General features: G+C 42.8%; 1 protein-coding gene and 1 pseudogene across 2 annotated transcripts in view; both read left to right on the forward strand.

Annotated features, from left to right (window-relative positions):
* Positions 1-18,688, forward strand: part of LOC109489077 — a 56,459-nt pseudogene extending 37,771 nt beyond the window's left edge.
* A 2,170-nt stretch (positions 18,689-20,858) lies between these two features.
* C5H6orf62 (chromosome 5 C6orf62 homolog) overlaps positions 20,859-27,186 on the forward strand; it is a 15,741-nt gene continuing 9,413 nt past the window's right edge. The window contains exons 1-3 of one of the 2 annotated variants that reach the window (XM_011220457.3): positions 20,859-21,884; positions 25,415-25,591; positions 26,564-26,686. In XM_011220457.3, the coding sequence (XP_011218759.1) occupies positions 21,843-21,884; positions 25,415-25,591; positions 26,564-26,686 (342 nt within the window). In that variant the 5' untranslated portion in view covers positions 20,859-21,842. Of the gene's footprint in view, positions 23,237-25,414; positions 25,592-26,563; positions 26,687-27,186 lie in introns of both variants that reach the window. The other variant, XM_002915834.4, reaches the window with a different exon arrangement.

Here is a 27,186-nt window from a genome sequence, read left to right on the forward strand (position 1 = left end):
CCCGACAGCCCTGAATTCTTTATTCTTATGAGTTCTTAAGCTCCGATGGTCATGGGGTGTTACAACTGCTTGAGGTCTCTTACTGATTTCTTATTGACTTCTATGAAACTCATAATCTAACAGACCCTTTCCTTCCCCAGGTCCCTCTTCCGTCCCTGACCCTCCCAGTCACTGACTTCCTAAGCAGCCTCAAGCTCCCACAGTTATCTTGACCCCTCGTTCCCAAGATCTCCACAGCCTCTTCCTCCTAGCTCCCTGGGAGTCTTACCTCCCCCCTTTCTAAAACAAACCCATTCCTCCTGCTCCCACCCATCCTACACCCCCCTGGAGGACTTCCCTGCTTTCTCTCTTCTTCCCACTTCATTGGTTCCTTCCCCGTTTAGCTGCAGTGGGGCCTTGGATACTCCCTCGTTACCCCAACCGTGCTGTTTCTCCCCAGGGCCTCCCTGACCTCCTAAATGCTCCTTGCCTCCGTCTCTGTCCAAAGTCTCAACCCACTGCATAGTTGGCAATCCGGTTTCCTTCCCCACAGCTACACTGAAACTGTTCTCTTAAAGGTCAACAATGACCTCTTTTTAGCTAAATCCATTATTCTTTCCTAGTTTCTCAATCTCTTGACCTCTCTGGTGCATTAAAAAAAAAAAAATTTCCTACCTCAAATGCTCTCTTCTTGGCTTCCACATCCTTCTAGCTTGCCGTTCCTTCTCTGTATGGCTTCTCCCCCTCTTGCCCTCCCTCTACTGGATACTCCGTTTCCTCTGCCCCTGGGGCCCCAGGCTCTCTTTGCTCTTTCACTCCGAAATCCCATCTTTCCTACAGCTGTTACCTCTCTGCCAGAAAGGCCTGTGCCCCTTGCTCACTTAGGGGCTCCCGCCCTCACTGCACATAGTGCAGAAACTCTTGGCGAGCTCACTCATACTGTAATTTGACGGTATCTGTCTTCCCAAACTCGCTCCTCCTTCCCATCGTCCTGCCTTGGGTCATGGCATGGCCATTTTCTTAGTCCCCGTATTAGTTTGACAGGGCTACCATAGCAAAAAACCCGCAGAAACAACAGAGACTGAAGGTGACTAAAGAACAGAAATTTACTTCCTTACAGTTCTGGGGGCTGGAAGTCCAAGATCAAGGTGCTGGCAGGTTTTGGTGTCTCCTGCGGCCTCTCCTTGGCATGCAGGTGGCTGCCTTCTTGTTGCATCCTCACACATGCTAGTGTCTCTCCCTCCTCTTAGAAGGACACCAGTCACACTGCATTAGAGCCCACCCCAGTGACCTCATTTGACCTTAATTATGACTTGAGGGCCTTACCTCCAAGTGCAGGCACAATCTGGAGTACTGGAGGGAGGGCTTTAACACAGACATGGGGGGGGATAATTCCATCCTTTACAGCCCTCCCCCCGGCCAAAAAACTTTACTGTCCTCTTTACTTACCTCTGTCATCTACCCAGACGTTTGGTCTTCTGGACTTTTCCTATTAAATCTCTTTACCACCAGTCCAGTGCCATCATCAGGCCTGAATCTAGTATAAATTTCCCTGCCTAGTCTTTGTAAAGCCATCTATAATCTGACCCCCCTCATCTTTGCTTTTGGCATTTCTTAAAAAAGATTTACTTATTTATTCTAGAGAGAGAGCACACAAGCAGGGGGAGGGGCAGAGTGAGAGGGAGAGACAGAATCCTCAAGCAGACCCCCCCCCCCCCCCCGAATNCCCGCCGAATGCAGAGCCTGACGTGGAGCTCGATGGCTCAGTCTCACGACCCCGAGCTCATGACCTGAGCTGAAATCAAGAGTCACACAGGTGCTCCTCTTTGGCATTTTTATCAAAACCATTCATGTACGTAATAAAATAGAAGTGATAATATTAAAAAAAATAGTCCTGTCCTAACCCCAGGCCCATTGCCCAGATGTAGGCTTCATGTAGTTTCCTTGATCTAGAATATGCTTGAGGAAATTACTTTCCACCATATTTCTTTTTTTTTACCCTGCTGGTTACTCCATAATTCTAAATAACAATACTATATAAGTACTTTTAAGTTGCATATATTTATTTATCTACTTAGACATCCTGCTCTTTATGAAAGATAAGAGTTAGGCTCAGAAACACTGCCCCCATATCATCTCGCCTCATTCTGCCTCCCAATTTTTGATAGCTGTAAATTTTTCATCCTGAACTTTTTTCTTGCCATCAACATTTGAGAGTATTTCTCAATTCCTTACAAAGTAAAATGAGATTACTAGTGTCCTTGCTCTTCCATTTCTCTTTCTTCTCCCACTTTTCAACTTTTTTTAAAAGAATTTTTGGGGGCACCTGGGTGGCACAGCGGTTAAGTGTCTGCCTTCGGCTCAGGGCGTGATCCTGGCGTTATGGGATCGAGCCCCACATCAGGCTCTTCTGCTGTGAGCCTGCTTCTTCCTCTCCCACTCCCCCTGCTTGTGTTCCCTCTCACTGGCTGTCTCTCTGTCAAATGAATAAATAAATCTTTAAAAAAAAATAAATAAATGAATAAATAAATGAATGAATGAATGAATGAATGAATTTTTGGAGGGGCACCTGGCTAGCTCAGTTGCTTGGGCATCTGACTCTCAGTCTCAGCTGGGGGCTTGATCTTGGGGTCATGAGTTCAGGCCCTGTGTTGGGCTCCATGCTGGGCACAGAGCCTACTTAAAAAAAAATTTTTTTTTTAAGTGACAGTAATTTTATAATTTTTTATTATTATTATTATTATTATTATTATTATTATTATTATTAAAGTAAATTCTATACCAACATGGGGCAAACTCACGGCCCTGAGATCAAGAGTCACACGCTCCACAGACAGTTTCTACCAGGTAGATCTGTAGGGTGACATTGTCAAGGATGATCACATTGACAATCTGTATTTAAGAGCTCTGTGTTGATGGATTTATTCTGAAAGTGTGATGTCAATGCATAGGCCTTACATTATTATGACTACGTAAATATTGTTCACAGTACAGCCAAATGTTGTGCCAGGAGTAGATTTTTTCCTCTAAGATCCATTGTTTACCATCCCTCAACCGTTCAAAACACTGTGCTCTTAACGTCTGTACAAATACATCCTCTTCTTTCATTCTACCAGTTGCTCAAAAATCTTGCCACACTTTGGTTTGCTTCACGTGTGGGCATTTTGCTCTTAGTATTTCTGTTTTTCTTTTTCCTTATTGAGAGGTATGTTTGTTTCCTAGGACGGCTATAACAAGTTATCCCAGACTAGGTGGTTTAATGCAGCATCAGTTTATTCTCCTACAATTCTGGAAGCTGGAAGCCAGAAATCACGGCTTCGGCAGGGCCATGCTGACTCTGGGCTCTGGGGAGAATCCTTTCTTCTTCCTAGCTTCTGGTGGCTCTGGTAGTCCTGGCATTCCTTGTCTTGCATCTTCGGTACTCCTGTCTCTGCTGCCCTCTTCACATAGCCTCCTTCCCTGTGACTGTGTGTCCTTTCCTCTTCTTAGAAGGACCACCCTAAATCCATGATGCCTTCACCTACAGATCCTTAGCTATTTATATCTGCAAAGACCCCATGCCCAAATAATGTCACATTTTGAGGTTCCATGTGGACGTGAATTTTAGGTGGGGTACTCTTCAACTCACGACAAGGGGAAAATATGATTGTCTCACTATATTATTAATATTTTGGGGGTGCCTGGGTGGCTGTCAGTTGGGCGTCCAACTCTTGGTTTCGGTTCAGGTCATGATTTCATGGATGGTGGGATCAGCCCTGCGTTGGGCTCCATGCTCAGTGGGGAGTCTGCTTGAGATTCTCTCCCTCTGCCCCTCCTCTAGCTCATGCATGTGTGCTCTCTCTCTTTCTTTCTTTTTTTTTTTTTAAAGATTTTATTTATTTATTCATTTGACAGAGATAGAGACAGCCAGGGAGAGAGGGAACACAAGCAGGGGGAGTGGGAGAGGAAGAAGCAGGCTCATAGCAGAAGAGCCTGATGTGGGGCTTGATCCCATAACGCCGGGATCACACCCTGAGCCGAAGGCAGACACTTAACCACTGTGCCACCCAGGCGCCCCACTCTCTCTCTTTTAAGCACATAAACATTTTTATTATAATACACAGTAGCCAAAATATGGGAAGAGCCCAAATGCGCATTGACCGATGAATGGATAAAGAAGATGTAATACACACACACTGGAATATTACTCAGCCATCAAAAAGAATGAAATCTTGCCATTTTCAACAACATGGATGGAGCTAGAGGGTATTATATGCTTAGCGAAATAAGTCAGTCAGAGAAAGACAAATACCATATGATTTCACTCATATATTGAATTTAAGAAACAAAACAGATGAACCTAGGGTAAGGGAAGGAAAAATAAAATAACATAAAAACAGAGGGGGAGGCAAACCATAAGAGACTCTTAACTGTAGCAAACAGACTGAGGATTGCTGGAGGGGAGGTGGGTGGGGGGATGAGGTAACTGGGTGATGGGCAGTAAGGAGGCACGTGATGGAATGAGCGCTGGGTGTTGTACACAGCTGATGGATCACTAAACTCTACCTCTGAAACTAATACTACACTGTATGTTAACTGACTTGTATTTAAATGAAGTCAATAAATAAATAAATACATAAATACATACATAAAATAGATATTTTCTCCACTGTAATTTAAAGAAAGAGAGAATTATGATCCAAAACAAATCCAGGAGCTCAAACACTGTCATCACTGCCTTGTTTCTTCCTCTCCATGCTTTGCCTTTGTTCCCTTCTATGCCAGCTTCATGCTCAATTAAGCTTACCTCCCATCTGGCAAAGATAAGTTCCAGCATCTCTCCAGGCTCATATCTTCTTCACAGACTGTGATCCTAGCAAAAATTAGAGTACTTTACTGACAGTTCCAGTAAAATACCCGAGGAAGTCTCTTAACGGACCTTGCTTGGTTCATGTCTGAACAATCACTGTGGCCCAGGCATGAGGTGAGCTTAGTTGGCCAAACCTGGGTCACCTGCCCACCTCTAATGTTGAGAGGTAGGATGACCCTACCCCATTGATAAGAAAGGGATGGCGTCCTAAGAGATTCTGGGTAGGCAAAAAAAACACATGATTCCTTGCAAAGCTGAAAATAGCTTTATCAATAGCTTGATTGATAGTTCAGCTGTACATAAAATTCTAGGTTTATAATTTTCTTCCAAAATGTTGAAAGTAATATTTTGTTGTTTTCTTTTATCCCTACATTTCAGAAAAATTTGAAAGTACAGAAAAAATTGAAAGAATTTAATATTGAACACCCATATATCTATCACTTAGATTCTATGATTAACATTATATTTACTTTATTAAAATCCCTTTATCCATCCTTCTGTTCATCTATTGATCCCTCTTATTTTCTCAGAATTTCAGTCACAGACATCCCTGCCCTTTACTCCAGACCCTTCAGCATGCATATTTGTTTACGTTTTTTTCATTTGAGCTACAATTTATAGACAGCAAAATGCAGAAATTTGAAGTGTACCAATCACTGAGTTTTGGCACTGCAACCCAAACCCATATCAAGATACAGAACATTACATCTTCCCTCCTGTCCCTTCCCAGTAAATCCCGCACCTGCCCCCCTGCAGAGGTAACCACTGTTCTCATTTTTTTCATCATTGATTCGCTATATTTGTTTAGGACGTCATGTAGACGGACTCAAACAGTAGTCACACTTTTGTGTAAGGATTCTTTCATTCAGCATCATGTTTTTGATAATCATCCGTGTTGTAGTCTCTATCCATTGCGTTGTATGACTGTACCACCGTTCATCCATTTTCTACTGATGGACACAGAGACTGTTTCCAGTTTCCAGCTGTTGTGAGTAAAGCTGCTACACACATCTTTTGGTAGGCATAGTTTCCATTTTTCTTGGACAGATGGCTAGGAGTGGAGCTGTGAAGTCATAGAGTAGTTTCATTTTATGAGGACCTTCAGATCTTCTGTCAAAACAGTCTTCCTATTTTCTAACCCTACCAACAAAGTATGAGAGTTCCGGTAGCTCCGCAACCCTTGCCAACATTTGTTGTCAGTCTTGCCAATTTCAGCCATATTGGTGAGTATGTAATGGTATTTCATTTTGATTTTAGCTCTTAATTCCTAATTTCTAATGATTTTGAGCAGTTTTTCATGTGTGATCCATGCATTTTCCTTTAGGTAGTATCTAATAAAATCTCACTCATTTAAAAACATGGATTATCTGGAGCAGCTGGGTGGCTCAGTCAGTTAAGCATCAGACTCTTGGTTTCAGCTCAGGTCATGATCTCAGGGTTGTGAATTCGAGCCCCACGGAGTCTGCTTGGGATTCTTTCCCCCTTCCTCTCCCTGTTCCTCTGCTCCTCCCCCCAGTCACACGTACTCTCTAAATAAATAAATAAATAAATAAAACCTAAAAATAAAAATATGGATTACCTTTTTTTAATTATAGGGCTCTTTTTTTTTCTTGCAGGGTTCTTTTTTCTGGATTTTAGAACCTTGTCAAGTCTGTTTTGGAAATATTTTTTTCCCAATCTGTGATTTGACTACTCATTTTCTTAACAATGTCTTTCGATGAATAGAAGTTTTAAAATTGATGAATTTATGAATTCTTCTTTTTATGGCTTTTGCTTTCAGTGCCCTTCCTACCCCCAAGTCATGCAGATATATATTCTCCTGTGTTTTCTTCCATCTTTTTGTCATAGTTATTATGTTTAGTTGAGATTTCATCTGAGTTTATATGTATGGTTTGAGGTAGGGCACAGTATTTTTCTTTTTCCTCTATATGGATATCCAGTTGTTTTAATACATTGAAGAAATTTTTTTGTGTTTTCTGATATCTAATAGTTGCAGATAGCCTGTTGCCAGCCTGATTTTTATTCCTTTGAAGATAACCTATTTCTTCCCTCTTTCAGTGCTTTCTGGAGCTTCTTTTTTCCTTAGTACATCTGGTATTATCCTGCTAATCTTTCAGTATCCTCTTTCAGTCTGAAGATTCATGGTATTTTAGCTTTGGTAGATTTCCTTCAGTGATTTCTTTTTTTTTTTTTTAAGGTTTTTTATTTATTCATTTGACAGAGAGAGACAGCCAGCGAGAGAGGGAACACAAGCAGGGGGAGTGGGAGAGGAAGAAGCAGGCTCATAACAGAGGAACCTGATGTGGGGCTCGATCCCATAACGCTGGGATCACACCCTGAGCCAAAAGCAGATGCTTAACGACTGAGCCACCCAGGTGCCCCTCCTTCCGTGATTTCTATAATAACTTCTATCCTTGCATTTTCTCTGGGCTTTCTTTCTGGAACACATATTGGTTGTGTCGTGGACCTGGATCAGACCTCTAGTTCTTTTGTATTTTTTCTTTACTTTTTGTTTTTCTCTTTTTTTCTCATGTCATATTTCTACCTTTCTAGAAAAAAATTAAAGTTTGGCAAGCATATTTTTAATTTCTAAGTACTCTTTCTTGTTCTCTAATTGCTCCTTATTTATGGTATCTTGTTTTTACTTTAGGTATTTATTGTATCTAGACTACCTCCAAAAATATTAGTTAGAGGTTTGGAAAATTATTTTTCTGTTACCCAAATTGGCCCTTGTGAGGTCATCCTTTACTTTTGCTTCTTCTGTTTTTTGTTTTTGTTTTGTTTTTTTTCTTTTTTATGTAGCTGATTTCCCTCCTGTGCCCAGTGATGTGGGGGTGTTTTTTATATTTAAAAAAGAGAAAATAAGCTGATTTTTTTAAAGATGCGTTTCCTGTACTATTGCATATAGAGCTGTTTTCCTGCTAGTTAATTACCCAGAAAGCAGAAGAGGCTGACAGGAAGTTCTGTGTTCACGAGCAGAGCTTGCTACATAGGGAAGCTTCCTGTTACAATGAAAAAATGGGGATCCAGAGAGGGGAGGGCTTTGCTGGGCTGCTGCTACTCACCCCCCCAGCATCAGTCCATCAGTATTATATAAAAGCTATTGTCTGCTGATTGTCCTTTTCTCATTTCTCATAGCTGTTATGACTTTATTCATTTCAAAAATTATATGCTATTCTTTTTAATTGTGTTTTGTAAGGGAGGGGAGACAAATGGCTGCTGTTTAGAACTAAAGCTTCATTCTAGCTTTACTAAATTATTTCCTGCTCTTTCTAAATGGGCATCTTTCATTGAATTTGGGTTGATATCTTTACTCTCTCATGGATATGCCAGACTAGCACCCACCTTCAGTTATTGTGCTCCTTTTTCCAGAAACGTCCTTCTTCTCTTCCCTCTTCTCCCACCTTAACCTAGTGAAATTCTTCCCAACTTTTGAAGCGAACTTGAGCATATTCGTCCATGAATCCCATCTATTTAATTCATCTTTATTGGCCTCCCTTTTATTTTACTGTTATTCAACTCAGTGCCTGTTGTTCACAATTCAGCTCTCAATTACACAGTCCAGCACTGCTCACTCTTATTTCAAATGTTTATTATTATGTTGGTAACTATTCAAAAGTCTTTGGGGACAAGAATTTATTTTTCTCTGTCCTTCAAAACACATAGCAGTGTATGCATATATAATAGGTATTCAATAAGTATTTGTAATTGGTTAACTTCTCTGCTATGGCAGAAAGTAGATAATAGCTTATATTTCTTTCTGCTGCAAACAGTAAAACACCTTTTAATTGAAAGCTGAATTAGGGATGCTCCATTTCAGGCACAGGAAATGCTGATTTTTCTTCCCTAAGGAAAAAAAATTTAAGTTATTAAGTGTAAATGTCTGCTGAAAGCCAAATAGATCCACCAAAGTTGAAGCAATTGAGGTAAGAGTGGTTTGGGAGAAGCAAAACAGCAAAATGTGGTTTAAAAGTAGACTTCATAGTTTTAAATTTCCATACTATTGCTAGCAATGTCATCTTCAGTTGAAAAGTGGTAGAATAAGAACAGAATAAGAAATAATATGCTTCTGGGGACACCTGGGTGGTGGAGTTGTTTGAGCGTTCAACTCTAGGTTTTGGCTCAGGTCGTGATCTTGAGGCTGTGGGATCTGGTCCCGTTTTGGGCTCTGTGCTCAGCAGGGAGTCTGCTTGGGTTTCTCTCTTCTTCTCACTCTGCCACCCCCCCAACCCGTGAGCTCACTCTCTCTCTCTCAAATAAACAAAATGAAAGAAAGAAAGAAAGAAAGAAAGAAAGAAAGAAAGAAAGAAAGAAAGAAAGAAAGAAAGAAAGAAAAAGAAAGAAAGAAAGAGAAAGAAAAGAAAGAAAGAAAGAAAAGAAAGAAAGAAAGAAAGAAAAGAAAGAAAGAAAGAAAAATACTTCTGGTAGTAATTACTGCTGTTCACCAAATATATCTGCTTCCCTCTCTTCTGGGCACATGGTACGATTATACTGCCTTGATCCAGTGAAGTTAGGGGTAGCCATGTGGCTTGCTTTGACCAAAAATGAGCATTGGAGTGATGTCACTTTCAAGTGGAACCTTTCAAAGCCAGTGAGAGATTCACCATATTCCTGTTCTCTGCTTCAGTGGTTGTGGAAGCATGCAGTCTTCCACAATTCCAAATTCCTCAAAGTCTATAATGAACAGTCCCCCTGCAGACCTGTTTTGGAAATAGTGTGAGTGATAAACCTTTGTGTTTTAAGCCACGGAGTATAAATTATTGCTGTTCAGGGTCAGCAAACACCCACCTGTGGGCCAGCTGCCTGTTTTGATAAGATTTGGTTGGAACCCACACATGCACATTCGCTGTGTCTTGTCTATGGGTGCGTGCATGCTGCAACTGAATTGACTAATTACAACAGAGACCATATAGCCCACTAGCTGAAAATAGTTACTATTGCTCTTTAAGAAAAAGTGTGTTGACCTCTGGCCTAGTCTATCCTAACTATGGTAGAACTGGAGGTCTTTGGTAAGTTCTCTCATGTGGCTACTTTGTTTTGTACACAACACAAAAGATATTTATAGTAGCCAGCCTCCAAGATGGCACCAGTGACCCCCAGCTCTGAACACAAGGGGACTCATACCCTCGTGCACTTCCTTCCCACCCTGATAGAGCTGACTTGTGGAGGAGCAATTTGGGAGTCATGGAGGGTGACTTCCAAGTCTGGGTCATAAACGATGGTGTGGCTTCCATCTCTCTCTGAGATCACTCACTCTGGAACAAGCCACTACCATGTTCTGAGGGCACTCAGAAGTCCTACGGAGAAGCCCATGCACTGAGAAGCTGAGCCTCCTGCCAGCAGTTATGTGAGTCAAGCCCTCTGATGATTGCAGCCTTAGCCAGCGTCTTGACAGCAACCTTATGAGTGACTCCAAGCCCAAATGACCCAATTACGCTACTCCTAAATTCCTGACTCAGAGAAATTATAAGATCATAAATGTTTGTTGTTTTAAACCACTAAGTTTGGGGGTGATTTGTTAGGCAGAAGTAGATAATTAATGCACTGTTCAAATGAGAAAGGGCGCTAGTCCTCTATACTTATACATAGTATATATTTGCACATGGACTTTTACACACACACATGCAGTATTTTATTATTTTATTACTGGACAAAGAATTTGTGGACTTCCTTAATTAGGGTCTACTTGTGTGACTATAGATGAGGTTCCCTTACCTGTGGAAGAAACTATTATACATGTATATATATTTCCCATTTTCTTCTCAACACCTAATCTTTGTGGAATAGAAAGTGAAATGTTGTCTGAGAAGGAAGGAAAAAGAACTCCTAATATTTCAGTATTTCTTGATATGGTAACTGCTCAAATATGACTTAAGTTCTTTGTATGTAGGAATAGAGTGGAATGAATGCTGCCAACTCTGTGGTATTTTACCATTTTATTTCTAAGGTGATGATGCGAAAGTGTCAGAAGCCAGATTTTGCCAATTAACTACTATAACCTTTATATATGCATTAATTGAAATAGTTCATAATAACACCTGAAATTGTAGGAGTGACATATGGAATCCAGAAAGATCTTTTTTTTTTTTTTAAAGATTTTATTTATTTATTCGGCAGAGATAGAGACAGCCAGCGAGAGAGGGAACACAAGCAGGGGGAGTGGGAGAGGAAGAAGCAGGCTCACAGCGGAAGAGCCTGATGTGGGGCTCGATCCCATAACGCCGGGATCACGCCCTGAGCCGAAGGCGAACGCTTAACCGCTGTGCCACCCAGGCCCCCCCCCTTTTTTTTTAAGATTTTATTTATTTATTTGACAGAGAGAGAGAGACAGCCAGAGAGAGAGGGAACACAAGCAGGGGGAGTGGGAGAGGAAGAAGCAGGCTCCCAGCAGAGCATGGAGCCCGATGTGGGGCTCGATCCCAGGACTCTGGGATCACGCCCTGAGCCGAAGGCAGACGCTTAACGACTGAGCCACCCAGGCGCACCCAGAAAGATCTTTGAAATGAAATTAAGCAATAGTCAAGGGGCAAAAGTCAGCAGAAATGAAATTAAAGGAAAACTAAATAAATTCCTTTTAATGGTATCAGCAGATTTGTCTGGATATCAGTTTGTATGTTTTTAACCCAACATATAAACAAGGGGGGCTAAGTAATATCTTTGGATAATACTGGTAGGCATAAAGCACGAGAAGTAGAAAATAAAACAGAAGTTAGAGAGAGAGAAAGGGAGTGAGGAAAGAAAAAGTTTAAAAAATAAAGAAAATCCATGCTATGGTATGAGTATTCACATGCATATTCCTTGGATTCTCAGCCACGTTCCAAATTCAGGGACAATGCTGGTAACCTGGCCAAATCTCATTTTTCAAACCTCTGTCTTGCTTTTGGCCTTCAGTAAACAAATAGTCCACTACGAGCCTGCAAACGAGTACTGACCTCCACAGCTTGGGCCCACATGAAGTTAGGCTCAGGCTAAAAGAGAATTAAAAATTAATTAAGAATTAAGAAACTTCCCACCCCAGTAAAGTCCTTGAAACATAGTTTCTTTTTCCTTTTTATATCATTTTTGTTTAGTAAGCGTGTAACTCTATTGTGGATGGGAAGGCTGTATGTGCTGGAGTATATGCCACGAATAAGCCCTGTTGGACTGTGCAATTTTATCAGCCCATATTATCATAGTTGTCTTAGGTGATAAACCCATACAGTTGAAATTTGGAGACCAGGTCCCTGGTGCCGCTGCTTCTAGGATCAACTGTCGAGTATCAGAAATAGTTCTCCAGGGCTGCATCGTTCAAGCATAAACTTGTCCTATATCGTGATTATTAAGCTTTGTATCATGAATATGACCAAAAGTCAAGACCATGTTCATAAATTTAATAGAACTAATGAAGGGACAACATATTTGAGAATTCCTGAAAGATCTAGCATGCTTGCTGGTCATAAATATGAGGGGAGATGTTGAGAAAACCAGATTTTTTTCTAAGACAAAAGAAGGTGTGTGCAGACAACGTATATATTTTCTTAAAGATTTCATTCATTTATTTGAGAGAGCAAGCGAGGGAGCAGCAGAGGGAGAAGGAGAAGCAGACTCCCCACTGAGTAGGGAGCCCGATATGGGGCTCAAGCCCAGGACCCTGAGATCATGACCTGAGCTGAAGGCAGCCATTCAACCAACTGAGCCACCGAGGTGCCCCAACAACGTGTATTTTAAAGGTGAATTCTCTGGATCTTTTTAGAAGAGTGAAGAACGATTGTTAAAACTTCATTGGCTTTCTTATTATCCTATACGTATGCTACGTAAGCATATGCTTGCGTAATCATTTCCGGACTTGAAATGAACCCAGAAGAGGTGGCTTACCTCGGGGTCAGGAGATTAGCCTCGGAGCCGTCTGGATTCAGGGAGGAAGCTAGCACAGAATCTTCATAAAGTGTTCTTTTATTAAAAGTGTAACCTGCGGTGGTACCCGCTTTCCAACTAAGAAAATGTTACACAGTGTATGTAATGGTGCAATTTAAATCCCCCAAGGGGAGATTAATCAGGTATTTTTAATCAAGGTGCCACCATTATCACTCCACAAATCCCACTGTTAGAAGCAGCCTAACTCAAAGAAACAGTTTCTAACGTGATTGAGTGCTTTTTCCATTATTCACAAAGGTAAATTTTAACTGAGTTCTATCTGACTTTTATCTGAATTTCATCAGAACATTACAGTCATGGCTTTTTAAAAATTTATTTCCTTTGATTATCCTTTCCATTTTACAGCCCTTCCAAACTGTAGAGAAAATTGAGCTAGAAGTGTTTTCTTCCTCCAGGCACATTTCTGATATTTCTTGGCTCATCTCTCTGAGACCTGACACAGACCCACAGCACAGTGTCATAGGAGTCATTCAGCTGTGACCAAGAATTTCCAATTCTGCTTCATAGTAGTTGAAATGTAAAACTTCATTCTTTACCTCAACACCTGCTCCATCCTGTGTTTTCATGATTCATGATTGTAGTGCTGTAAAAACTTTTCAGTGGTTCCTTAGATAAGACACCACAAGCATAAGCAACAACAAAAGAGAAAATAGATAAATTGGAATTCATCAAACTTCCAAACTTTTGTGTTCCAAAGAACAGCACCAAGAAAGTGAAAACACAACCCACAGAATGGGATAAGATACTTAAAATCATATATCTGATAAGGGACTTACATGTAGAATAAAGAATTCTTATCCCTTAATAATAAAAAGATGACCCAACTAAAAAAATGGGCAAAATGTCTGAATAGAGGAAACAACAGATGTTGGTGAGGATGTGGAGAAAGGGGACCTTTACACTGTTGGGGAATGCAAGCTGGTGCAGCCACTCTGGAAAACAGGACGGAGGTTCCTCAAGCCGTTAAAAATAGAGCTACCCTATGACCCGGCAATTGCACTACTAGGTATTTACCCCAAAGATACAAATGTAGTGACCCAGAGGGGCACGTGCACCCCAGTGTTTATAGCAGCAATGTCCACAATAGCCAAACTATGGAAAGAGCCCAGATGGCCACCGACAGATGAGTGGATAAAGAGGATGTGGTTCATATATACACAATGGAATATTAGCCATTTAAAAAAATGAAATCTTGCCATTTGCAATGATGTGGATGGAACTAGAGGGTATTATGCTAAGCAGAATAAGTCAGAGACAATTACCATATGATCTCACTGATATGTGGAATTTAAGAAACAAAACAGGATCATAGGGGAAGGGAGGGAAAAATAAAATAAGACAAAATCAGAGAGAGAGAGACAAACCATAAGAGACTCTTAATCACAGGAAACAAACAGAGTTGGTCGAGGGGAGGGGGTGGGGGGATGCGGTAACTGAGTGATGGACATTAAAGAGGGCATGTGATGTAATGAGCACTGGGGAGTATATAAGACTGATGAATCACTGACCTCTACCTCTGAAACCAATAATACATTATATGTTAATTGAATTTTAATTTAAAAAATTAAAAAAAATTTCTCCAAAGAAAATAGAAAAATGGCCAAAAGCACACGAAAGGATGCTTCACAGCCTTAATCTTCAGGGGAAGGCAAATCAAAACCACCATGAAATACCACTTCACATAAACTAGGATAGCTAGAATCAAAAAGAGGGATAATAACAAGGATGTGGAGAAATTGGAGTCCCCATACACTGCTGGTAGGAATGTAAAATGGTGCCATCACTTTGGAAAACAGTCTGGCAGTTTCTCAAATAGTTAAAGATAGAGTTAACATTTGCCTCAGTAATTTCACTGCTACGTCAATTTGTTTCTCCCCAAAGAGAATTGGAAACATATGTCTCCACAAAAACTTTTATACAAGTGCTCATAGCAATATTATTCTTCATAGCCAAAAAGGAGGGAAAAAAAACCCTTAAATATCCATCAGCTGGTGAGTAGATAAACGAAAGATGATTTATCTGAAGAATATGAAAGCACTAATTGGAAAAGATATATTTACCCCGTGTTCATGGCAGCATTGTTTGCAATAGCCAAGTTATGGAGGCAACCCCAAGTGACCATCCATAGATGAATGGATAAAGAAGATGTCATGTTTGGGGCACCTGGGTGCCTCAGTCGGTTGAGCATCTGCCTTTGGCTCAGGTCAAGATCCCGGGGTCCTGGGATCGAGTCCCACTTAGGGCTCCCTGCTCAGCGGGGAGTCTGCTTCTCCCTCTGCCCTTCCCCCTGCTGTGCTTTCTCTCTCTTTCTCTCTCTCTCTCTCTCTCTCTAATTAATTAATTAAAAAAGAAGATGTGGTGTGTAGATATAGTAGAATACAATTCGGCCTTAGTAAAAAGGGAGGTAATCTGCCATTGCATGACATAGACGGACCTTGAGGGTATTATGCTCAGTGAAATAAGTGAGATGGAAAAAGACAAATTCACTTACAAGTGAAATCATAACAACAAAACAAATGAACCAACAAAAGGAAAACAAACTCATAGATACAGAGAGCAGAGCGGTGGTTGCCAGTAGGGAAGGGGGTGGGGGGACTGGATGAAATGGGTAAAGGGGCTCAGCTGTATGGTGATGGGTAGTGACTAGACTTATGGTGGGATTACTTTGTAGTGTATACAAATATCGAATTACAATGTTGTATACCTGAAGCTTATATAATGTTATATACCAATTTGCCTCAATAAAAAATATGAAATATTGAGTGGTCTATTATTCGGCATTAAAATGGAATTAGGTACTAAAGCGTACTACAGCACAACACGAATAAACCATTATGCTTAGAAGCCAGTCACAAAAGAACACACATTGTGTGATTCCATTTATATGAAATATTGGAGAAGGCAAATCTATAGAGACAGAACAGAGACTAGTGCTGTCTAAGACTGAGGGTGAGGACGAACGGGGGTACCTGCTAATGGGTACGGGGTTCCTTGTTTGGGTGATGAAAATGTCCTAAAACTGTGGTGATGATTGGACAACTCTGAAAATACTAAAAACGATGGAATTGTACACTTTAAATAGGTAAATTTTATGGTGTGTAAATTACACTTGTAATGTAGCTGTTGTTAAAAGAACTCTTCTATGGAGATGACATAGGTACAAATCAGGGCCAGACCAAGAAGCATGAACCAGGGACCTGTGGTCATGGGGAGGTGGTGCGCTTGGTGGTGACCGGGGGCCGAGTAGCGGCATTGGCTCTGAAGTTGGGCGGGGGCGGGGCAGACTTGGGGCTTGGGCACCTTCTTCCAGGGAGGAGGTCCAGCGCAGCTGCTGTTGTGACCCAAGATCTTGATCCACATCCACAGATCGGAACATCCGTGTACCAGCCATCCTCAGACACCGCACTGAGGACAGGTGAGTTGCTGAGGCTTGGGGAGGTTATGAAGCTTGTCCAGAGTCACACAGCTTGTAAAGGGCACAGCCAAGACTCAGCACCAGCTTGTAAAAATTAAAATGCACACACCTTGGCAAAGTGTTAGGAGAAAGAAAGACGTTTACGTTCCAAAGGCCAGTCGTCCACATCAGTGGCAGACAGATGAAGAAGGGGCTCATGCTGGAAAGTGTTGCTTCCCAGTGAAGGACTGTGGCCACGCAGAAGTCGATGAGTCAGAAGGAACGCGCATCAGTGAAGATGCCGTGGAAAGGTTGAAAGCTGAAAGGCAGGTCTTTCAAGGCTTCTTTGGAAAAACTGGAAAGAAAGCAGGGAAGGCAGTCCTGTGGGCATCAGCAGGCAGACTCAGATTGTGGATGAAAAAACGAAGGACCTCACAGTTGAGCAGATAATAGAAACAGTTTCTTCCTGTGGCCCAGATAGGACCTTTGATAGAGGCTTCTCTGACATAAGTCGTGACGGCACCACTGGGCGCTAGATCTGTCATTGCTTCCTGGCCGTCAGGGACACGGGGGAAGGACTGAGCCACGCAGTCGGCTCCGCTTTTGCGCCTGTTTAGAGCGGAAGCAGAACAGGAGAAGGAATATGGAGTGACTGCTACTTATGATGCCAGTTATGAGAGTTCGTTCCATGTCACAGCAGCCACCAAGCAAGCAGTAAGAGACGAGATTATGAAACAAACCAAGATGCCAAGAAAGGGCCAGGAAGCAGAGAGTATCAGCTCCCCATGCTCACAGATCCCTAGTGCCTTCAGCACACCCTCCCAGGAGCCCTTCTCATCTGCCCCAAGGACCGAACCAGGGATGGGATAGCATCGCAATCTCCTGCCTTTCAAGCCACTCAGCCTTCCATGCGCCCGCTGCTCAGCTAGACCATACTGCTCTTGCACCGCAGCAGTGCCTGTGTGTGAAACCAGCCCTTGGGCTCAGACCCCCGAAGCTGCTAACAAGGGAACTGCAGCCACACATTTGGGGACGGAGTGGGGTCAGTGTTCTGGCGCCGCATCTCCTGGTCTCTCCCAGGTTAGTCGCAGACACACTCCCTCGGAGGCTGACCGCTGGTTAGAAGAGGGGTCCGAGAGCATCCAGGCTCAGCAGCCCCAGACCTCAGCTGTCCTTCTGCAGCCAGTTCTCCAGTCTCCTCCACTCACTGCCATGACCCTGCCAGCCTGCCTTTCCCAGGGAATGCATTGCTCACCTCTCAGCCCATGCCAGTGGGTGTGGTCCCACCCCTGCAGCCTGCCCTGTCCTATCCCATGGCCAATGGGATGCCCTACCCAGCCCCGAAAGTGCTTGTGGTGGCTGTCACTTCTAGTTTGGCACTGCAGGCCACCCTCCGGCCGCCCACCCCCATCCATCTCCTGGCCCGGTCAAGTGGCAAGACATTCCCTCAGTCTGAGACAAGCAGGGCTTCTGCTAGTCCCTTCTTGAAGCCACCTGCTCAGCACCTCAACGGTTCTGTAGCTTTCAGTGGTGTAGACTATGGCAGGTGGTCCTCAGAGATAGGCACGTAGAGGTTCCTGCGGGCACCTGCCCAGTGGATCCTTTCAAAGCCCGGTGGCTGCAGTAGAAAGCCAAGTTCAAGCAGCGCACTCACCCCTCTCCCACCAGCCCTTTCTCCAGCGACTTAGAGAAGACGTTCGAAATTGAGCTTTAAGTAGTCACTGTGGCTTCTGTATTTTGTCTGTACTTAGGCAAGGGCAGGGGCAGAAGTCAAAAGAGCAAAGGGAACTTTGTGTTCCCAATCAGTATACTTTTCACTAATACCAAAGCTCCCAAGGAGCATGTCCAGGCAGAGTTCCGTGGGAGGTGATTTTGAGAAAAATGGAAAAAAACCATTCCTAGAGAAGAGCTGTCTTGCAGTTAGGCTAAAGAAGTCAAGGAAATGTTGCCCTCTGTTCCCGTCTGACTCCTTGTAGCCCCTTACAAATCTCTGACAATAGAGAGCCCGAAGTATCTGAACAGGAATCTGTATTTAAAGCATATTTACTGGAATATAAAACAGTATGGGAAGCAAAATGATTTCCCTTTGTTTTTCAAGCCATTCACCTGCCACTCCTCAGTACCAGCCTGTCTTAGCGATCAAGAACATGGTGGCCTGTGCTTGGGCTGGGGACAGGAGGCAGGCAATGCAGAATTCCCAGGAGGGCACATCAGCAGCTGCCCAGCAGAGCTACATTTTAGGGGTAAAGTTAAGCTTTGAGTAGGAATAAATATTATAAATATTTATCAAAAAAGCCAAAATCTTTATTTTTATCTGTTAATATTTTAAATAGTTCTCAATATTAAAAAGTTGTAGGAATTGTAAGTAATCTTGCCAAAGGTAAAAGGATTAGCTGTAAGATTTATCAGTGATGCCGACTGAAGTGGGGGGAAAGGCTGGGACTTGCAGATGGGGCCCCTAGCTTATTTGGTATCATTCATTTTAAGTAGCACATTGCAGCAACAATCATGCATATGACCAGTAGAGCCACTAGTTTGTAGTTTTAAAGAAAATCAGGGGCACATGGGTGGCGCAGTTGGTTGAGTGGGCACCTCTTGGTTTCTGCTCAGGTTGTGATCTCGGGGTGGTGAGATTGAGCCCATGTTGGGCTCCACACTCAGCGTGGAGTTTGCTTGAGGTTCTTTCTCTGTCTCCCTCTGCCCCTCCCACTAGTGTGCTCTCTCTCTAAAATAAAATAAATCTTAAAAAAAAAAAAGAAAAAGAAAAGCAAAGACCAGTATTGTCCTGGTTTTAAACCCTGTGATGAAATTCTGGTGTCATTATTTTACAAGGCTCAATCTAAATAGACTCTGTAGAGAATATGTATTTCCTTTTCTACCTGCAGCAGTTTCCTTCTGTTAATCCTCTACTTCGTGTTAACACTAAGGTGACAACGACACTCATGTCAATAGAGTGGAGTGCACATTACTGTTGGATTGTGGTGTGAGTCTTGGGAGGTTTTGTTTTGCCCTTTATGTTTTGTCCCCACAAGTCTTGTGGGCATGGAGATTCTAGTTTTATTAGCTGTGTGTGTGTTTGTCCCCCCACTTGTGGAGAACAGAACATCCTTGCCAGTTGCAGCCACTGGACCTCTGGTAACAAGAGATCCCAACTCATTTTTACTTTTGCACGTTGGTCTTACAAGCAAATGTAAGATATGTATTTATACTGATGAGAATTTATCATCTGCTGTAACAAAAACAAATGTTTGTGGTAGGAAAAAAAAGACATGAACCAGTGTTGATTTTTTAAGTATCTTTTTTTTTAGTAACCAAATGTTATAAACTACCCTAAATCTTCAGTTGTGATAATCTGCAATTATCATTAGTATGTGATTGTGAAAATCGGTCAGGGAAGCACTAGCAAAACGTTAGCTTCATCTTTTCAAGGTTAGCAATAATTTGGAAACCGTTCTTCAGTTCTGGACAAGAATTTATATCAAAGGGTGGCTCCCAATTATTCTTTTGGCTCGTGGGTGGGAAAAAAAAAAAAGTTACTGCGGGTAATCTATTTTGATTTTTCCCAAGTGAAGGGCAGTAATTTGAGGACCCAATAGACTTCTTAATTTCACCAGTGAGTAGTTCAGAAAGGAGCATAGCTTTACTCCTGTCAAGTATTGACCTTTGCTGATTACTGACATATAACTGCGTTATCAGCACACCAGGGCTCTGAAAAATGGCACTCAGCGGTCTTTGGAGTCAAGGACGTGTGATTCAGCGAGCGGCAAACGTCCAACAGTACCCTCTTCATATTTTCCTAAGACGGTGAACCACATAGGAGACTAGGACAGAGGGCCTAGAGGATCCCTACAGAAAGTGGCTCCTGACACAGGGGGTACGAATTCGCGGGGCAGGTGCAGCTGCCGTTCTCCCAAGTCACAACGGCCACGCTCGCTCCAACGGGCGTCTTTGACCTTCCCCAGGGCTTGAGGCCCGCCCTCCCTGCCCGCGCACGTGGCGAAGTGGGGACAGAGCCACGTGGGACCAGTGGAAGACACTCTGCGCAGCAGGACGCTGCTTACACTCCAGGCACTGGAAGTCACTTGTCAGCTTGTTGCTACAAGATCCTGCGGTCGGTTAGAAATCAAGCGCAGACAGGTGACACGGGGATCTTCCCCCGACCTTCCAACACACACTTTACTTTTTTCCGTCACCCCGCCCCCGCCTTCGCCGACTCTCCGCCTGCAGGCTCGGCTCGGTCTACAGGCCAGCACTATCGGAGGGGCTGGCCAAAACCCCGGAAGAGCGATTCCATCCGGGTGCTTTGTCCGGGAGCGAGGAGGGCGTGGCTTTATGACGACTGCGGGGGAGGGGCGAGAAGCCAACTCAGGAGCTGGGACAGCCTGATGGAGGGGGGCGGCGGGAGTATGGGTTGTCCTTTGCCACGCCCCGTGGGAGCTCCATACTGCAGGAGAGGGGAGTCTCTAGCCTCAAACTCCCCTTTGAGGCGGGAATATCAACTGAGAAGTCTAACTTCAGACTCCCCCTTTTCAAAGCTTCTTCAGACCCTCTCGCCCTGCCCGTCCTTCCTCTCTTCTTGAGACCAGGGAAACACTTTCCGCCTCCAGCCTCCCCCCCCATCGTCCGGCGCAGGTGGTGGCGGCCCGCGCGGTGCGCAGCCGCAGAGGGTTCTGGGCGGTGCCGCTGAGGGGCGTGTGACGCAGCGGCCGTCGCTGCCATTTTAAGTTGTTTGTTCTTGCTTCCCTTCTCAAACGCGACTCTGCCCCGGACCCGGGAGGCGCCCGAGGCCGCCGCCGTTTCCGCAGCCAGCGGTTGGGGGGAACGAGGCAGTGCCACCGCGGACGCTCACCCTCCGCTTCGGCTTTCCCCCTCCGGGTCTCCTCGACCTTCCTTCCTGAGAGCCGGAACCCGACCGTGGGGGGAAGAAAGACTCGAGAGCAGATGCTTGAACTGAAATAACTTTATTTTGGGGGGTTTGCTTCGCTGACAGACCCCTTAGCGCAGGGCTCCCCTCCCCTTCCTCCCCTCCCCCTCCGCCGCCAGTACCAATCCTATCCTTCTTTCTCCTCGTTTCTCCTCCTCCTCTCTCTCTCGCCTTCGCCGCCGCCTCCGCGTCCTTCCCTCCGCCGCCGCCCGGGGCGCCGAGCCAGACTATGGGTCCCAGGTGGGGGCTGAGCGGCGGCAGCAGCGCGGGCGGCCCGGTCACAGTGCGCACTGCAGCGGGGATGGAGGGGCTCAGTTGGCTGGTGGTTTTCTCTTGACATGGCTCCTGCCCGTGCTGCGAGCAGCGCCCCCGCCGCCGCCTCCTCTTCTGCCGCCGCCACCGCTCCGCCCGCAGGTTGCGGCTAGAGGGCCCGAACCCCGCCCGAGAGTCGGTCAGTGAGTCCCGGTCTCCGCGGGGACAGGGAAGGGATTTCCCCGTCACCCGCCCCCGCCGCCTCAGTTCCACCCCCTGCCCCCTCGGGAAGCAAACTAATGACCCCACCCTAAACTATCCAAACTCGGGAAACATGGTCTGTTCAACGTGAGAGAGAGAGCGCTAATCCAGAATCCGGGAACTTCAGGGTTTTTTTTGGGGGGGTGGGCTGGGCATACTTTAAAAAAGTAATTAATATTAACACAAATATTTTCTTTTTTTCCCACTGATCCTTCCCATTTACCCTCTCCCGCCTACTCTACCCGGGCGGGAATTGTTTCCACGATGAAATGAGTGAAAACCTGAGTGATCCTGTGTCTCCCGTGGTGCGAGTGAGTCGCTGCCGCTGAAGGCAAAGGGTGGGGGTGGGACCTGGGGGGTGGAAGGCAGGTGGTCCCTGGGCACTGCCTGGGATCTGGGAGAAGACCCGCCACCTTTGCCTCAGCAATGCTCGCAGGAAGATAAGTTGCACTCCCCACGATCTTGAACGGGGGCAGATTCCTAGGGAAGGCTCCCTTGGGGAATGTAGGACTCATTGCAGGGCTGGGGGTGTTGGGATCCCGGGCATTAATCGGGTCTGACCACAGAGCCGGAATAATTATTATATCGTATTATATACCCCCTTTCTCTCTGCCATCATGATTTGCCATGGCAGCAGCATTAGCAGCCGCCTGAGGGTGAAAATGTGGGTGATGGGGAAGTTGGTAATGACTCCGCTGTTTTTTCTCATGGCTCCTTTGGGCAACAGCTGTCCGCCCCCGGTATACACTGTAGTTGATTGCAGGGAAACCCTGTACCTCTCCCCTTCCTTCTCTACCGATTTTGCACTTTTCTCTTTGCTCACCACCAAGTGTAATCAGTAACAAGCACTGACAATACATAGCAATAGTGAAATCTGAAATAACTTAAGAATTAATTAGGTACTACAGCCATGGATCTGGCTGGGTAAAATCCAATTGGATATTTCAGTTTCATTCACCTACCCTGCTTTGGGGGTTTTGGGGGCTTTTCTTTTTTCCCTTTTTCTTCGTAATTTTTGTTTATTTTGGTATTTGGAAAGCAGGGATCATCACACTTCCCCTTCCCGTTCCTTCTCATAATCCCTTCTCTAAAGAGGGGGGGAAAATCCGGATGGATTTGAAGGATTGGACTGGTGTCAGCTGTGTTTTATTGCACACCTAAATCCTGATAATAGGCTTTTCATTCCCCCCCCAAAGCCTTAATTTTGGCGTTTAAGCCACATGTGTTTTCCAAAAAGTTAGTTCCAAGTATTTTCTCCTCTCTTTCTTTCCTTCCTCCCCTTCCTTTTTCCCATAACCCCAAACGTTATTGTCCAAACATGACTGGACAGCAGCTTTGGTTCCTTGACCCTGTAATATGACAGTCTGCTAATATTGCCAGAAGGTGCAGTTTTTGGGTTACAGTCGTGATTTTAGCTATTCAATCATATTGGCAGGAAAAAAATGACTTGTTTCTGTTGTACTTGAGTCTTAAGAAAAAGTGCCCATAGTTTAGTGACAATTTCCAAAGGCTTTAGTACCACCTGTATTTCAAAATGGGGGACCCAAACTCCCGGAAGAAACAAGCTCTGAACAGACTACGTGCTCAGCTTAGAAAGAAAAAAGAATCTCTAGCTGACCAGTTTGACTTCAAGATGTATATTGCCTTTGTATTCAAGGAGAAGGTAATTTAAAATTCTTAATGTGAATTAGCACAAGTGATTTTTGTAAGTGTATATTAAATTATTTGTTACTCGTAAATAACTGCATATTAGGTTAAAGAGTGGTTGACAAAAGTCTACGTGTGTGCTTTAACCTGCACCCTCCCGGGTAGTTCTTTGCATGTGTAGTTGTGGTCTAACTACGAATAGAAGGCTTGAGTACACCTTGATTTAGAAGTACTCGCTAAAGCTCAGTAGGGTCCTTTTTAGGTAACCTGGGGTGAGCAACATTGTAAAACTCGTTTATGTTTCACAAGAAATTTCATTTTGTGGAGTTACATAGAGAAAATTATAGCTGAATTTAAAGATTGTCTGAAGTATAAAGTGGGATATTTGAAAGTGGTGAATTAGAATCAAAATGTTTATATGCTAAAAGTAAATTGTTCAACCTCATGCTAAGGGTTCCTTTCTTACAGTACATTTGATGAAATATAGAAACTTTAATTTTTAGGAACAGTTATATACTGAAATGGTTAATTTGTGTTTAGAAGTACAATTTATTAAAATTCAAAAGGCCCTGAAGAGGAAATTTAAATTTTGAGGGGGCTGGCAGACATAATCAGAATTAATTCCACGGTTAAATAGCAAATAATGAGTTGTGAGTAGTCAAGGAGAAGATGATGAGAACAGTATTTTTAAATGATCTCTGTTTGACGTGAGATTAGGTTATGAATATAAAGAAATGCTACTTTGAATTTTGCACTTAAGTTGTGAGCTAATTTCAGATTAAAAATACATTAAAAGTACTTAATGTTTGGAAGTTTATCCCTCTCTTAACTCTTTTAGAGGTTATTAGTACAGGCATACCTCGGTTTTATTGTGCTTCACTTCATTGCACTCTGCATATTTTGGTTTTTACAAATGGAAGGTTCGTAGCAACCCTGGGTTAAGTAAGTCCATCAGTGTCATTTTCCAACAGCATTTGCTCATTTCACGTCTCTCCGCCACATTTTGGTAATTCTTGAAATGTTTTAGGCTTGCTTCTTCTTAACGTGTTTGATACGGTGACCTATGATCAGTTATTACAACTTACTGAAATCATGATGGTTAACATTTTTTAGCATTATTTTTCAATTAAGATATATACAATGCTTTTTGGACATAATGCTTATTGCACACTTAATAGACTACAGTGTAGTGTAAACATAATTTTTATATGCACTGGGAAACCAAAAAATTGATTCACCTACCTATGATACTTGCTCTGTTGCTGTGGTCTGGAACTGAGCCCGCGATATCTCCAAGGTATGCCTGTATTTAAGAGTGCTCTTAGCAGCTCGTATAGTATTGTAAAGTGGTCTCAGAATGGTTTGTTTTGAAGTGATTATCCATCCCAAGATTGGGTAGTACCAGGATTTTACTTCTCCATTTTGTCTTGTTAATCTGTTGACTGCAGAATTTATATGATCAGGTTCTAATTGAAGATACTATAATGTAAGTTCACTTGAAATCCATGATACAGGTGGTGAGATGAGTTCTTTATATTTAATATATGAGATGCCCCAAGTTGTACTAGCTAGTTCTTTCACACCATAAAACCCTGTTTTTACTCTGTGAATGGACAGTACTCAGGCAATTGTCCTGAGTAGTTAATGAGTTTTACAACCTAAATTGACGAGCACATGGTCAGAACTAAATTTGAAGCTCAATTTGGTAGACTTTTTTGTTTGTTTCATATATTGACAGTTGTTACATAATATCTAAAAGGAGTGATGACCCTTTTAAGGAGTTAAAAAAATGTTAATTTGTACATCTTTGTTTTTAAACTGCTGAGATTTTAATTTAGCTTATGTAGAATCAGTTAAATGAAAGTATGTGAAGAGTAAATCACTTTTTTTTTTAAACATTAGGTGTATCTAGTATTTATCAGTGTTTAAGAAATTGTTTAAAACAAGTTATCTGTTACAGATACCATAATACTATAAAACCATGCAGTGAAACATTCTGGTAATAGCCTATTTGTGTGTTTGGGTAGTGGGGCTCGGGGAAATAATAGGATCCACCTATTTGAAAATCTGTACAAAAATTATCTGCGTTAGTAATTTTGCTGAGTTAGAATAAAGGTACATGACATTGTAATATGAACTGGGTGTTAAAAGACAATGTCCTACTGGTGGGTTAATACCTTTTTTTTCCTTTTAGAAGAAAAAATCAGCACTTTTTGAAGTGTCTGAGGTTATACCAGTTATGACAAATAATTACGAAGAAAATATCCTGAAAGGTGTGCGAGATTCCAGCTATTCCTTGGAAAGTTCCATAGAGCTTTTACAGAAGGATGTGGTACAGCTCCATGCTCCTCGATACCAGTCTATGAGAAGGGTAAGTTCTGTTTTTCAGTCTTGATTTGGTAGGTTTTTGTGAGTTAAGCTTGCATTTTTCCCCCCTAAGTATGGGTAGTTAATATAGTCACGAGTCTCTTTAAAATTTTACTTCAGGGGCACCTGGGTGGCTCAGTCTGTTAAGCGGCTGCCTTCAGCTCAGGTCTAAAATCTTTTTTTTTTTTTTAAAGTTGACTTCAGATAAAACATGGATAACTTTTCCTATTTGGTATTATGTTGATAATGGTGTGTGTTATTGCCGGGAATAATGTTTTTTATTACTGTTATTAGATTTTTCTTTTTGGGGAGAGAACTAACATCATGCTCCTTACAAATAAACAAGGTAGAAAGTATTATTGTTCCCAACCTTCTAAACTTCTGTAACTCTTTGGAAGTTAAAATGAACATATTTGAACAAGAGATCCCCATAATTACTGGGGTTGGGGAAGGCTAGAGATAACCATGTACTGGTCTGAAAGAGGTTTATTGGCCTTTGAAAATTAATACACTGAACTCTGATAATAAGGAACAAGAATGGAAAAAACTTTATATAATAAAAATAGCATTTCAGCTGTAATAAGAATGTGAGTAATATTAGAAGTTTCAAGACACCTTTGCTTAAATATTAACCAGGTTCTGATTTTGAAGAATGGAAATAAAAATACACGGACTTCACAAGAAAAAAACATCAGCTTCAGCTGGCGTTTTTACCATGTGCTGATTAATTTAGGTTTTGGTGTGAGGAACATTGAACTGGGTGACTGTAGGTGGACTCTTAAAAGATAAAAATTAGAATTAGGCCATGAGCTATTCAGATTATATACTCCTGTTACCTCTTGGAATATAAAGTGATACATAGTGGGCCTTTTGTACTTGTAACACGTTTGTATAATCAAACCTATAATTGGTGACATAGCTTTTTACAGCTTTTTTTCTTTGAAAGTAATTTTTTTTTTTTTTGATCCTTTTATAGGATGTAATTGGCTGTACTCAGGAGATGGATTTCATTCTTTGGCCTCGGAATGATATTGAAAAAATTGTCTGTCTCCTGTTTTCTAGGTGGAAGGAATCTGATGAGCCTTTTAGGCCTGTTCAGGTATTTTATTCTAAGTGTGGTATGCTGAGTGAGTAAAAAATCCTGGAATAGGGCCTAACTTAAGAAATTTTGGGGGGAATATGAATTATTCTAATCAGTTTTACTTCATAAGTTGCTCCCATCTGTTTGAATATTGTGATGCAAGAAGAGAACGCATTTGAGTGACAGAATCTCTTGAGAATGAGGTAGTCCTAACTACCACAGTGTGTCTTTAAAATAATGGTGAGAGAAAATCTTTCAGGGTAGACATTTGTTGATTTGTAGAGGGACCTGTGGATGAACTTGAAAGTCTCTCCCCTGCACCACACACACACCTGAAATAGTATACTTAATCATCTGGTTCTCAGAAGAATCTGATCTATGAAATGGGTTAAGAAACCCTTTTCCCAGGGGCACCTGGGTGGCTCAGTCACTTAAGCTTCTGTGTTCAGCCTAGGTTGTTAACACACACACACACACACACACACACACACACACACCCCACCCCCCCCATCCCCCCA

Source organism: Ailuropoda melanoleuca, chromosome 5 (genome assembly GCF_002007445.2).
Source record: "Ailuropoda melanoleuca isolate Jingjing chromosome 5, ASM200744v2, whole genome shotgun sequence".
Classification (NCBI taxonomy): domain Eukaryota; kingdom Metazoa; phylum Chordata; class Mammalia; order Carnivora; family Ursidae; genus Ailuropoda; species Ailuropoda melanoleuca.